The sequence below is a fragment of the Euphorbia lathyris genome, chromosome 2 (assembly GCF_963576675.1).
Source record: "Euphorbia lathyris chromosome 2, ddEupLath1.1, whole genome shotgun sequence".
NCBI lineage: Eukaryota > Viridiplantae > Streptophyta > Magnoliopsida > Malpighiales > Euphorbiaceae > Euphorbia > Euphorbia lathyris.
The window spans coordinates 102,244,738-102,257,930 of record NC_088911.1 but is presented as its reverse complement, the minus strand read 5'-3'; the positions used below and the strand labels follow the sequence as shown (position 1 = coordinate 102,257,930).

At 35.9% G+C, this 13,193-nt stretch overlaps 1 protein-coding gene and 1 pseudogene across 1 annotated transcript; one reads left to right on the top strand and one right to left on the bottom strand.

Annotated features, from left to right (window-relative positions):
• Positions 1-2,889: 2,889 nt before the first annotated feature.
• Positions 2,890-3,588, bottom strand: LOC136217319 (uncharacterized; annotated as a pseudogene).
• Positions 3,589-6,026: 2,438 nt separating this feature from the next.
• LOC136220847 (heavy metal-associated isoprenylated plant protein 47-like) lies at positions 6,027-6,984 on the top strand. The gene is made up of 2 exons (XM_066008668.1): positions 6,027-6,153; positions 6,408-6,984. Exons 1-2 carry the CDS (start codon positions 6,148-6,150, stop codon positions 6,765-6,767), a joined length of 366 nt encoding a protein of 121 aa, XP_065864740.1. The 5' UTR covers positions 6,027-6,147; the 3' UTR covers positions 6,768-6,984.
• Positions 6,985-13,193: the final 6,209 nt, after the last annotated feature.

Below are 13,193 nucleotides of genomic sequence, written 5' to 3'. Positions count from 1 at the left end.
AGATTTGAGGGAAATAAAGAAAAGACCTGAAGTAAACTTAGAGGGAAATCAACTTTGAAGGGGCCATTTAATTTTTAATCCGTTTTTTTCTGAGTCAATTTAGAAGCAAAGAAGTCAAAGATGCCAAAATCAATCCATTACGGAGATAAGAGGAGCCACATGGTGGAGTAGTTACTCAAGACGTAATCTGAAGGTGTCAATTGGTGTGGCGGTCGGTTTGCAGCTGGACATTCCTGCATTTTCAATAATGTCTGTAGCATACTTCCGTTGGGATAAAAAAAGGTCATCTTTATGATGAGTGACTGAAATACCAAAAAAAGAGTGAAGTTGTCCCAAGTCCTTCATAGCAAATTCTGAACTACAAAGATTAATGATATGTGTCCGCAGACCATCAGAAGAAGCTGTTAATATTATATCATCAACATAGAGTAAGAGATAAGAAATCTGAGTGCCATGCCTAATATGAATAAAGAATTGTCACATTTGATATTTGTGAAACCAATGGATGAAGCATAGTCGGAAAACCGTTTGTACTAAGCTCTAGGCACCTGTTTGAGACCATAAAATGATTTGCGTAACAAGCAGACATGATTAGGAAACTGAGGATCGCGATAACCATAGGTTGATACATATAAACAATTTCATCGAGTCCAATATGAGGAAAAGCATTTTTCACATCGAGTTGATGGAGTGGCCATGACTTAGACAAGGCCAAGCTAAGAACAGTGCGGATGGTAGCGGGCTTGACGACTGGACTGAATGTCTCCCCACAATCAATGTCAACCTGTTGAGTTTTTCCATCACCTACAAGACGGGCTTTATGTCTTTCAAACACATCATTAGCATTCTCTTTATGAGTAAGAATCCATAGGGACCGAATAATATTAACTCCAAGTGGACGCAGTACTAAATCCCACGTACTATTTTTAATTAGAGCATTGAATTCGTCGTCTATAGCCATTTTCCAATTCGGATCACGAAGGGCAGCTAGAGGGTTGCAGGGAATATGAGATTTGAAGGTTTGGGTATGAAGACTGTATTTGGGATTGGGTTTATGTATACCGTGTTGACTACGAGTTATGGGTCGAGTTTGGTTTGGGTGGGGTTGAGGGTTGGTCATAAAAGGAGGAGGCGAATTAGGCAGATTTGGGGTGGGCTCTGGTTGGATCGGCCCAATTTGGGGGGGGGGGATGATTGGACAGTTTAGGGAAGTGTGGTGGGTAATTGGGGCGGGTGGGCTGTTGGGCGTAGTGGAGTGTGTATAGTAGGTGAGGGGGAAGGTAAGGTGAGGCTTGTGTTTATAGGAGAAGTGTGTATTGGGCTTAGGGGCCGAGAATGGGCTGGATCATTTGAAAGAAGATGTTTTAAGAGATAAGGAGATAGAGGGGAGTCAAGAAAAGAATAATTAGTAGGTGGGGAAGGTGTGATTTTTGCAAATGGGAATTAGGACTCGTCAAATAACACATGTCGATTCAGACAAATTTTATTAGTCGTAAGATCATAACATTTATATCATCGATGATTGGTTGGAAAACCCAAGAAGAAGCTATATGTCTAGAGCGAGGTTGGAGTTTAGTTATGGTGGTAGAAGGAAAAAGAGGGTAACAAAGCATCAAAAAATACGAATATGAGAATAGATTGGTGATTTTTGGTAAAGGATATGGTGAGGAGATTGATAGGATAAGACTTTGCTAGGTAAAATGTTAAGAAGATAGGTTGACATGGTGAGAGCGTGGTTCCAAAAAGATGAAGGAATTGAGGCGTGGGCAAGGAGGGTGCAAATCATATTATTAATTAGATTTACACATGTCCCAAAATTGTTTATTATCAAACTTCCTGCCACTGTCACATTGGATGGTTTTAATTTCTCGTTCAAAAAGTGTGCGTACAATCGTGCGAAAATTAAGAAAATATTAAAAAAAACTTAGGAAAGGTCCATAAGAAATTAGAATAATCATCCAAAATCAACAAATAATAGCGATGCCCCCATGACCTCACAACCGGAGAGGTCCATATAAATCAAAATGAACAATATCAAACGGTAAATAAGTAACCGAAGTAGAATCAATAAACGACAATTTAACATGTTTTCCCAAAAAGCAAGCATGACAAATAGAGGAATCACATTTGCTATTACATGAAATAGATTTTTTTTTGCAAAGACAATAAAAAATAGGTTGGCCTGGATGTCCCAAACGTTCATGCCAAAATTTAGGTGCTAAATTAACACAAGCAAAAGGAGAAGAATGATCTTGGTGGGTAGTAGAAGTTGTAGTGATGGGATATAGTTCGCCTTGGCTAGTAGATTTCATGAGCGAATTTCCTGTTTATAAATCCTTCACGGAAAACCCAAAAGGATCAAATTCGATTGAAACATTATTATCTTTGGTAAATTGACGAACTGAAACCAAATGTTTAACAAGGTTAGGAGCACGCAAGAAACGTCTTAAAGCTACTGGTGTGTGTCGGTGTGATAATTTTATGTGTCCGTAACCGCGAATTGGAATAATATGGCCATTTCCAACAATTATACCATGTGAATTGCTCAAATTAAAATAGGACGGGAGATTACCTTCGGAGGAAGTCATATAAAAGGATGCCCTCGTATCCATGATCCAAGTCGGTGCCGGTGGATTAAGTTCCATTATATGCATAGCAGCCTCAATGTCGGTCGGAGTGGGCATGGCCGAGTATGCTTGCTGTTGTGGATGAGGACCAAGAATGCCAGATTGGGGATGAGGCTGTGGCATATGAGTAGGGGCTGCCCAAGGGAAGGAAGGATATGGACTTGGTGGTATGGCTCATGGACATTGTGGAGAATTGTGGCCCCAACTAGGAAAAAAATGGTGCTGCTGTCCGTTGCGTCCAACAAATTGACGACCGCCATTGTTACCGCGGTAAGAAGTCCGGCCACCGCTTCGGCCCCTGTTTCGTAGCTGGTTGTTCCGGTCTCCGCCCCGTTTGCTGTGAAAAGAAGGAGATGTGTCGGTGGTGGTGATGAACCATCCCCGAATTAGCTTGTATTGCCGTTTTTTTTGCAAATCTAGCTTCCTCCAACATAAGCATCGATCGAGCCGGATAGAACTCAGGGAGAGGGTCACTTTGTCAAATTAAAGTTTTGATGTTGTTGTAGGCATCAGTTAATCCTGCCACCATTTGTAATATTAGTCGATTATTTGGCACCGGAGAACCAACATTTTGTAATTGATCCGCCACAATCTTGAGACGTTGACAATATGCCGAGACATTTGGAAAATCGGCCAAGACGGTGTTAGAGAATTCTTGTTCGAGGGAGATGGCACGAGAGTGCTTATTATCTTGAAAAATGTCATGAAGGCGATTCCAAGCTTCCATTTTCGTAGCATCGGGGACGAGAATTCTGTGTAATAAATCACTTGAAATAGTTGCATAGATCCATTGAAGAACAGTGGCATCAAGAGTGGACCAAAGATCGTCTTCGGTATCATCATTGGATGGTGTTGTCGCGGTGGTAGAAGTGGTGGAAGGGATGATATGTTGAATCACCTGATGCAATTTGCAATGTACTTTGAATAACTCGGCCCAAGTAGCATAATGAGAAGTTTCCATCTCAAGTGTTTCTGGGATGTGTGTTTTGATATTAGTAGGGATGTAAATGAGGCGGGGATTACCCGTCCCTAACGGGCCCGCCCCGTTTTATTATGGGGCGGGGATTGGGATTAATATGTGCCCCGTTAGCGGGGATGGAAAAGGGTATCCCCGCTTCGCGGGGATCTCCGAACCCGCCTCGTATTGTGTCCCGATGGATTACCCGTTTAATCCCCGTTTAATAAAGAAATAAAATGAATGTAATTGTTTTGAAAACTGAGTTTGCGCAATGTGCAATAGTTGCACATATTGAAGGGGTGTACCATTTGCATCTTCACTAGTTGAATATTTATCTACACTGCTGATATATGTCTAAAATCCACATCAGGTGGACAACAAATTTAATGATATATGTCTAAAATCCACATCAGGTGGACAACAAATTTAATGAGCTTTAAAGACTAAATATTAATTCTATACTAAACTAAGTGATGTTGCTTGATAAAGTTGAAGTCCAATTAATATCTTCATGAAGAGTTACTTTGCATCCTCCCAAGAAGGTTACATATTATTCACATACCAAAATTGTTAAATATGGTAATACGTATAAAAAGAGTTACTTTGAACCTATGATTAATACGCATAAAAATATTTGTTCATCATATTTTCTTATTTTCTTTCTTTTTTCTCTATTTTTTCATTTATTTCTTTTTTCATATTTTTTTTAAACTTTAAATGGGTAAACGGGGATACTCGCGGGGTCGGGGATTCCCCACGGGGCGGGGACGGGGATGAATTTTGTCCCCGCTTGTTTCGCGGGGCGGGTATGGGGATTCCCCGTTTAGTCGGGGAACGGGGATGGGAACTCCAATCCCCGCCCCGCCTCGTTTACATCCCTAGATATTAGATACGGCTAGAGCTAGATGAAATTTGTTTCTAGAGTCCGACATGGTTGGAGAAGAGAGAAAGAAAAGAAGAAGGCTGAATAACGGAGAAGAAGAAGAAGTAGTAGAGGACGGCATGAAAAGGGAGAGTTTTGATATATATCTTGAAAATCTGATACCATGAAAGAATTTGTTTCCTTGATCTATATGCTTTCCCCATTGCCTCCACGCTAGCCTTTTATTGCGGAGATTCTGACAGTAATTTTTGCAATAGATATCGCTTGGGAAAGAGGTTGGTCGCGGTTGTGGATCGAATCCGATTCATCACACGTGGTAACTTTACTTCGGCAAAGATCTCAATTGGTTCCCTGGAATATCCGGCAGCGTTGGCTGAAATGCCTCTATCAATGTTCTGAAATGGATAGAATTGTCACACACATCTTCAGGGAAGGAAATCGAGCCGTAGACGCATTTGCTCGTTTCGGAGTTTCAACAACCGGCATAAGGTGGTGGGCAACCTCCCCAATGTTCTGTCATTCGTTTATTTTGAATGATATTTGTAACGCTCCTAATTTTTGCTTTTCTTAATTTTCCACTTTTCTAATTTTTCTCCTTCATGTACGAACTCTTTTTATTTATTTATGATACTTGGTTTGTTGGTCTAGGGGTCTGAGGTGCCAACCTGGCTGGGATGTCAGGCTCCTGGACTTACTCGTCCCAACCTTTATTGATAAAAAAATGTTGGAACCAATTGATGTATTTAATGAGCTTGATGATATCTTATTTGGAGAGCAATTCTAATTTCCAAAAAATATTTTTCTGTTCTCCATTGCAAAATAATCTAAATGATGAAGTTAGAAGCTTTATCCTTTAAATTTATTGTTGAGAATGTCTTTCATTAAATTAATTGTTTTTTATGCAATATTCTTTTGAAGATTTAAGGGTTATTTAATGCATTTTGTTTGTGTTTTCACTTTAAAATCAAGAGTTTTAGATGTTTAGTTAGACGCCTCCTATTAGTTTTTTACAATAGTAAATAGCAAATCTTAACAATAAACAACAGCTAAACCAAACAGACCTCAAGTATTTACCAATTTATATTGAAACATTGTAATTAAACAGTTTATTAATATGGCAATTTTTTTTTTTTTTTTGTAGGAATGCTTTCCTAAACATGATTTCAAAGCTTGTAATACAAAACAAAACATCCATTAGCCTATATGAATTTGACATCAGATTCAGGGTATTCGGTCCAACCCTTAAGGGCAGGTCAACTTGTGAATGAAATTGAGAAACAATTTCATGAGTTGACCTGGCTAACTGATGGTTCAATCCAAATCGGCCATGTGATGGTTAATATACTATATATTAACAGTGGACTTGACTTTATAATCAATTGAATAAACATTGACCTAACACTGCTTCTAAACTGGATTTTCTTATTCAAATTCCAAAACATGGCAAGGACGTGTTGAACCCATAAAAAGGGGATCATTCCCTAAAATTCCATGCAAAACCATTATATATATATATATATATATATTATAATCTAATTTTGTAATTGTCAAATCTCTTCTTTCTTCAACTTATTTTTACTATAAAAACCCCACAATTCTTGTCCTTGCTCCCCTCACAACTCATTCAACCAATCAACAACATTGAACTAAACTCGCTACTGTAACTTTTACATAACGAAATGAAGGTTAGTCATCTCAACGTTCACGAGAAGATGAAATTTCATGTTTTATTAGCGGAAAATGATTTTTTTATAAGCAATTTCCATATTTGGATCACCTTTCAATCTCCGACATTCTAACCAGCAAGAAGTTTTGAAATTGCACATTTTCTTTCTGCTCCCCTCGGATAACTATATGTCCCCTTAATTTATTAGAACGTATCGAAATGAATTAATATTGTTGATATATGATTGTACGAGTAATGGATTGAATTGTGCAGCAAAAGATAGTGATAAAATTCATGGGATGCTGCGAGAAATGCCGGAGAAAGGCGTTGCAGACAGCATCGGTGGCAGACGGAGTGATGTCTGTGGCATTAGAAGGAGAAGAGAAAGATAAGTTGGTGATAATTGGAGAGAGAGTGGATGCAGCATGTTTGACAAAGAAACTAAGAAAGAAACTGGAATCCTATGTAGAGTTAGTCACAGTAGAAGAGGTCAAGCCGCCACCGCCGAAAAAGCCTGAACCAAAGCCTGATCCTGTTCCTGTTCCGGTGCCTTGTTGTCAAGGTCCTCCTCGTTGTGAATTCGTTGGTTTGGCTTATGATCCTCCGAATTCATCTCCTTGTGCTATCATGTGATCTATCTCAACATGCATCTGTATATTTTATCTAAATTCTCTTTGGCTGACTTAAAACACTTTTAACTGTTACCTGAATTCAAAACTGCTTCATGTGACGTTATCTAAACCTAAAATTACTATAAATTGAAAACATTAATCATTTTTTAGGTTAGGAGTATATTTGTATTTTTCAGAAAACGTTAATAGATAAATTTGGATTTTAAATTGTATCTCTTTATCTTATTTAGATAAATTAATTTTCGTATGTTTCATGCAAATACATTTTCAGGTAGAGAAATATTGTAATACACCTATTTTAAAAGAATAATGCGTAGCACATCCTAAGCAAAATGAGAAATTTAATGGTGTAACTATATTGATATTTCACATTGAATTATTGATTTTCATTTTGCTAATGTGACATTGACTTGATAATGTAACAAAGTGTATCAGTTTTTTTTTTTTAATAAAATATTAGATTAGATTAAATAGCAAAATCGGCTACAGCTAACATCCTAACATCACGAGGCAATGAAACCTAGTCAAAAGAATTATCACAAGAAATCAGAACAAGCTTTCTGCCATCTGCACCCTTCGGCAAATGCTCCTCCACACAATGCTCGGGTTACTATCCCCTTGAGCCGTCCAAAAGGTACCATCGGGGAAATATTTAGCTATGAGTATCCTACACGTAAGAACATTAGTATTGGAAATTAAGGACAAAGCTTGCTTACCGAGCAGAGACGTTCCCACATAGCCCATTGAATTTTTTTGCTACCTTTCGAAGAGCCCCACCAGGAGACATTCATCATTTTTTGTAATTCGTCCCATATTGAAATATGGAGTAAGAAGATACTCATACAATAGGAGGGGACCGCTTTCAACCAGACCTCCTTTCCTAGATAATAGCTACCACTCTAGCTGAACAGTGACAGCCACATTCTGTCTCTATCAGATAACTGAAAACTGACCGCTTCCTCCTGCCAATTAATGATGGGAGTCGAAGATACCTACCTGTATTCAGCGGGCTATGGACGTCCAACAAGTTTTTGATGTCGTCCTGGGTTCCCCTTGGAACGTTCATATTAAAGAAAACCCCGACTTTCGCAAGTTAACCGACTGACCTGATAGACTCTCATACGGCCGTAAAATATTTTTGATGACGCTACTCTCGCCCATAGATGACCGTCAAAGTGTATTAGTTAAATATTTTCTTTTGCTTATAATGTATCACATGAATTGTTTTTATTAAAACTAATTCATGGTTGTTAATTAGTTTCATTGTTTACATGCTTAATATATCATTTGCTCCCTGAACTTATCCAAAAAGCTTGATTGGCTCCTTAAACTTTCAAAGTGTCCTGATAGCTCCTGAACTTTAATAAAATTTTCAATTAGCCTATTGAACTTGCGTAAAATATAATCAATTGATCACTCGGTTGCAAAAAAGTAAGTTAAATGCGGAAGATGTATTCCACGTGTCTTAAAATGTTATTACACAATTCAAGAATAGAGTACAAATGAAGTTATTACTTGATCAACTATATAAATCTTATATTCTCTAATATTACAACCGCAATACCCCGACCTTGATTGTTTTACTTTTTTTTAGGCCTAATGCTTCCCCAACCCCCTTAACTTGTCCAAATTAGTCATTTTACCCCCTCAACTCATCGAATGTCCTATTTACCCCCTTAACTCCATAAAAGTGGTATTTCTTACCCCCTCAACTTGTTCATTTATCCCCCCAACTCATAGAATGTTCTATTTACCCTCTTAGCTCCATAAAAGTGGTATTTTTCACCCCTTACAATCCATTATCGAAACCTAAATTGATAACTTTTTTTAAACGTTAAACCTATATTTATGCTATTTTGTAAGTGGAACCTAAATTGATACTTCCCCAACAATCATAGGGCTATTTTGGTACATTATCCCTACATATAATGTATTTAACTTGTTTATATTAATTTTCTTGTTATTTGTATTTTTTATTCGTTCTTTCTCTTTTCGACTTTTTTGACTACTATAAAGGGGTAAGAAATACCATTTTTATGGAGTTAAGAGGGTAAATAAGATCATAAGTAGTAAGAAATACCACTTTTATGGAGCTAAGGGGTACATATGATATTCGATGAGTTGAGAAGGGGTAAAATGACAAATTTGGACAAGTTAATGGGGCGAGAAATACCATTTTTATGGAGTTAAATGGGTAAATAGGACATTCGATGAGTTGGAGGGGTAAAATGACCAATTTGGACAAGTTAAGGGGGCTGGAGAAGCATTAAGCCTTTTTTTTAAGACGTGTACAATATGTTTTATGTATTTAATTCACTTTTTTTATAACCGAGTAATCAATTGATTACATTTTATGCAAGTTTAAGAAGCTCACTGAACATTTTATTCAAATTCAGAGGACTATCCGGATACTTTAAAACTTCAGGGAATCAATCAACCTTTTTCAAATAAATTTAGGGAGCAAATGATATATTAAACCTTTTTTATATAGACTAAGGTATTATTTATATATCACTCAACTACTTTCTATTCAAATTTGGGCAAATTAGGTCTAATAATTAAGTCTTAGCAACAGAATCATGTATTTATTTTATTTATTATATAATTAAATTTATTACTCGGTTTGAGAACCATTAGATATCCGTGTTAAATATTTTGCCAATTAAAATTTGATATGATGATAGTTTCAAATTCAATATCTCTAATTTAAAGGACTTACAACACTTAACCACTGAAATAAAGGTTTAAATCCTTATTTGGCCTTCGATTTATCTAAAATTTTATCATTTAGCCTATAATTTATTATTTAATCATTTTTAGCCCATAATCTATTCCAATTGATGAAATTTCACCCAAATTTAAATGAAGAATTAACAAAATTATTATCCTATTGACACGTGACGATATTTTGACACTAGACTTCATAAGTTTTATTTTTGAAAATTGTTTTGTTTAATCTAATTAATTATTTTCAAATAAGAAAATCTATATGGAAAATAATCTTTAAGACTGCCACGTGTCAAGTCCAAATGTCAAAATATCACCATATATTAAGAGGTTAACAGTTTCGTCAAGTCTCCATCGAAATTGAGTGAAATTTGACCAATTGGGATAATCCAGAGATAAAATACAACAAAATAATAGGTAAAGGGTCAAATGACAAAATTTTGGATAAATCATGGATAAATCATGGATTAAATAACACTTTAAGCCAAACATTTAGGGGTGGAAACGGGGCAGGCGGGGCGGTTTTGCATTCCCCATTCCGCCACCAATATTTTCGGGGGCGATTTTGGAGAATCTCAAAAAAAATGTTCGGGGATTTTTCGGTACCCGCACCCGCCCGCATGGTTCTTCACGGGTTTCGGAAAATCCCCAATCCCCAAATAAAATTAAAAAAAAATTGTCCAAATTTAAAATTCACCACGTGTTACTAGTATTATCAGTTTAGAGCAGCAATAAAATTGGAATTATAAAATATAACTTTAGAGCAGCAATAAAATAAAATTAAAGTACTGATATAATAAAAAAAAATAAATTCTAAAAAAACCCCCTGTGGTTTCATGGATTTCTAAAAAACCCTTGTGGTTTGTTTTTACAAAAAAAAAAAAGGAGCGTGTTATACGCCGTTACCCGAAAAACGAAAAATGGCTTAACGGTGTTAAAAGTGGTGACGTGGCAAGGGGTAAAATTGGAAAAAGATATTTTTTTTATTTTTTTATTTCTTCTTCTTCTTTTTTCTTCTTCTTCTCCTCCACTCTTCTTGTTCTTCTTCTTTCTTCTTCTCCTCCTCTCTTCTTCTCCTCTCTTCTTTTTTTAATTCTGATTCCATTCCAGAAATCTGGAAATTCCCAGAAACCTGGAAATTTGAAATTTCCTGAAATCTGGATTCTGGAAATTTCCCGGACATGTGTTTATGATCTTCAATATTAGTTTTCCAGTTCTTAAGGTAATAAGAACCTAAAATCATTATAAACAAAACTAATTAATTTATATATATCAGGTAAAAGAAAAAGCAAAACACGCGAAGAAATTTTGTTTGCAGTTATCTCCTCCGCCTTCACCGGCGCCGGCGCTCCCACCCAAATCTGCAACGAGTCATGCCACGCCGCTGCCTTTGTTCGATACAGATCATTGTTGCTAGCGTACATGACTCCGTCGATTTCTTCGCGTTCATAGTATTTCGATTTGATTTCGTGAGGTTGATCGTGGAAGGATCTGATTGATTGCAGAGTAGAGTTAAGAACTGATTGAAAGATTCTGTGGTTGATTATTTGGAAAAAGCCCCAATTTGTTGCAGCTTCTTTCACTTGATTGATGATTTTGGTGCGATCGGAATTAATGGCGGATAGATCGATAGTAGAAATTGTGAGAGATGTTTGAGATGGATTTGGATGGAGATCTGGTCATGATTCAGGTGGATGAATGAAGAATCTGGGGATGGAAGTGATGCCGGAATCTGATAAGCCCTTGACGCCGATCTTTGTTTCCTCGAATTTCTTCACGTCTTCTTCCATTTCTATAGCACCTAACATTGCTGGTTTTTAAGAAAGAAAAATAAAAAAATAAAAAAAATCTCTTTTTCTAATTTTACCCTTTGCCACGTCACCACTTTTAACACCGTTAAGCCATTTTCCGTTTTTCGGGTAACGGCGTATAACACGCTCTTTTTTTTTTAGAAAACAAACCACAAGGGTTTTTTTGGAATTTACCCTGAAAAAACTCAGCATTCAGTATCAGTACTGATATAATAAAAAAAACTCAGCATTCAGTATCAGTATTAATATAATAAAAAAAAACTCAGCATTCAGTACTGATATATCTAAATACATGTGATATACCAAGAGTAGTAATAAAACAAACTGATATTATAAAAAAAACTCAACAATCATTACTGATATATCTAAATACATGTGATATACCAAGAGAAGTAATAAAACTAAATTAAATTGTTTTAGATGTAGATAATAGTATTAGTTAACTTATCACAATACTTATTATTTTTTTAATCACATTTAAATACTAATTATCTTAGATATATAAATATATATATAATATAATATTTTATTGTTTGGGGTTTTGCGGGAATTTTTTAGAGATTTTACGGTCGGTTTTTCGGTGGCGGTTTGCGGATCCCCGCGGTTCGGGGATAGTAATACCCACCCCCGCCCAATTTTAATGTTCGGGGCTAAAATTTCCCCCGCCCCCAGCCCCGCACCCAAAATTTATTTTTCCCCGACCATGTCGGTTCGGATCCCCATGATTTTTTGTTTTTTTTTCCGCCCATTGCCACCCCTACAAACATTTATCAAATAAGTAACTTTTAAAACACAATGACTATCTAAGGGCTTTAAAACAAATTTATCAAACCTCTATAGGACCTAAGTGCTCTCATTGTCTTGATTCGAGGTGGAAGCAAACCTCTACATGAACTAATTGATGGAATCCGTAGGTGGAACTACTGGTGTTTTCGTGCTGGATGTGCCACTTGCCATTGTTGTTTCAAGAGCTCATGAAGTCGTAATCATTTCTCAGCGCTACGCTCAGTCCATCAATAATGATAAATTGTGTAAATTCCTAGAGACTGGATATGGTCGTCTTCCTTCATGTTTGATTTCTTCCTGCAAAAGGGAGGTGCCGTTGTTTGAGGAAGGACTTTCCAATTGCCTAAGTCAGTATCCTCTCTAAAAGAAATAAATCAAATAGGTTGCAAGAGTTTATATAACGTACATTAGGTCTTCTTTAACCCTCTCTATATACTCCCCTCATAATCATATTCCCTGTAGGAGCATAGTTGTTATGTTCTCTCTTTTGGAACTAACATCCCCATCAAAATAAGCTAAAAATAAGAATGGTGCTATATAGGAATCCTTTCTTAAATGGGATTCTAAGACGTGTAACACAAAATTGAATATCCACTAGCATATATAGCTCCTTTAAGATCTTGTTTAGGTTATTGGATCCAAGCCTTAACGGCAGGTCCAAAAGAGAACATGATATGTGGTGGATGATATATTACACTAGTCAGAAAATATGTGCGATACACGAGATATGAATTTTTTTATATTATTTAGATAAAAAAATTAAAAGTTTCTACTTTAGAATTTTTTTATATTATGTATATTAAATTAAAATATACTCTTTACTAGTAATTCAAAACAAATTAAATTAATTTGAAAATAAAAAATGATTAAAATATTAATTAAAAGTCAATGATTTATTTTTAAAAAAGTATGCATTTTTCGTAATTTTAATATATGGATTCTTCTATTTTGTATATTTTTAATAGTACGGCATGTTTTTATATTTTTATATTTGGAATTTAAAAGTAAAAGAAAATTATGAATAAATTAATTAAAAAATATATTAGAAAATATTGAAAAGCCAAAAATTAAATTAAGTTACAAAGTGAACTTCAATGTTATTT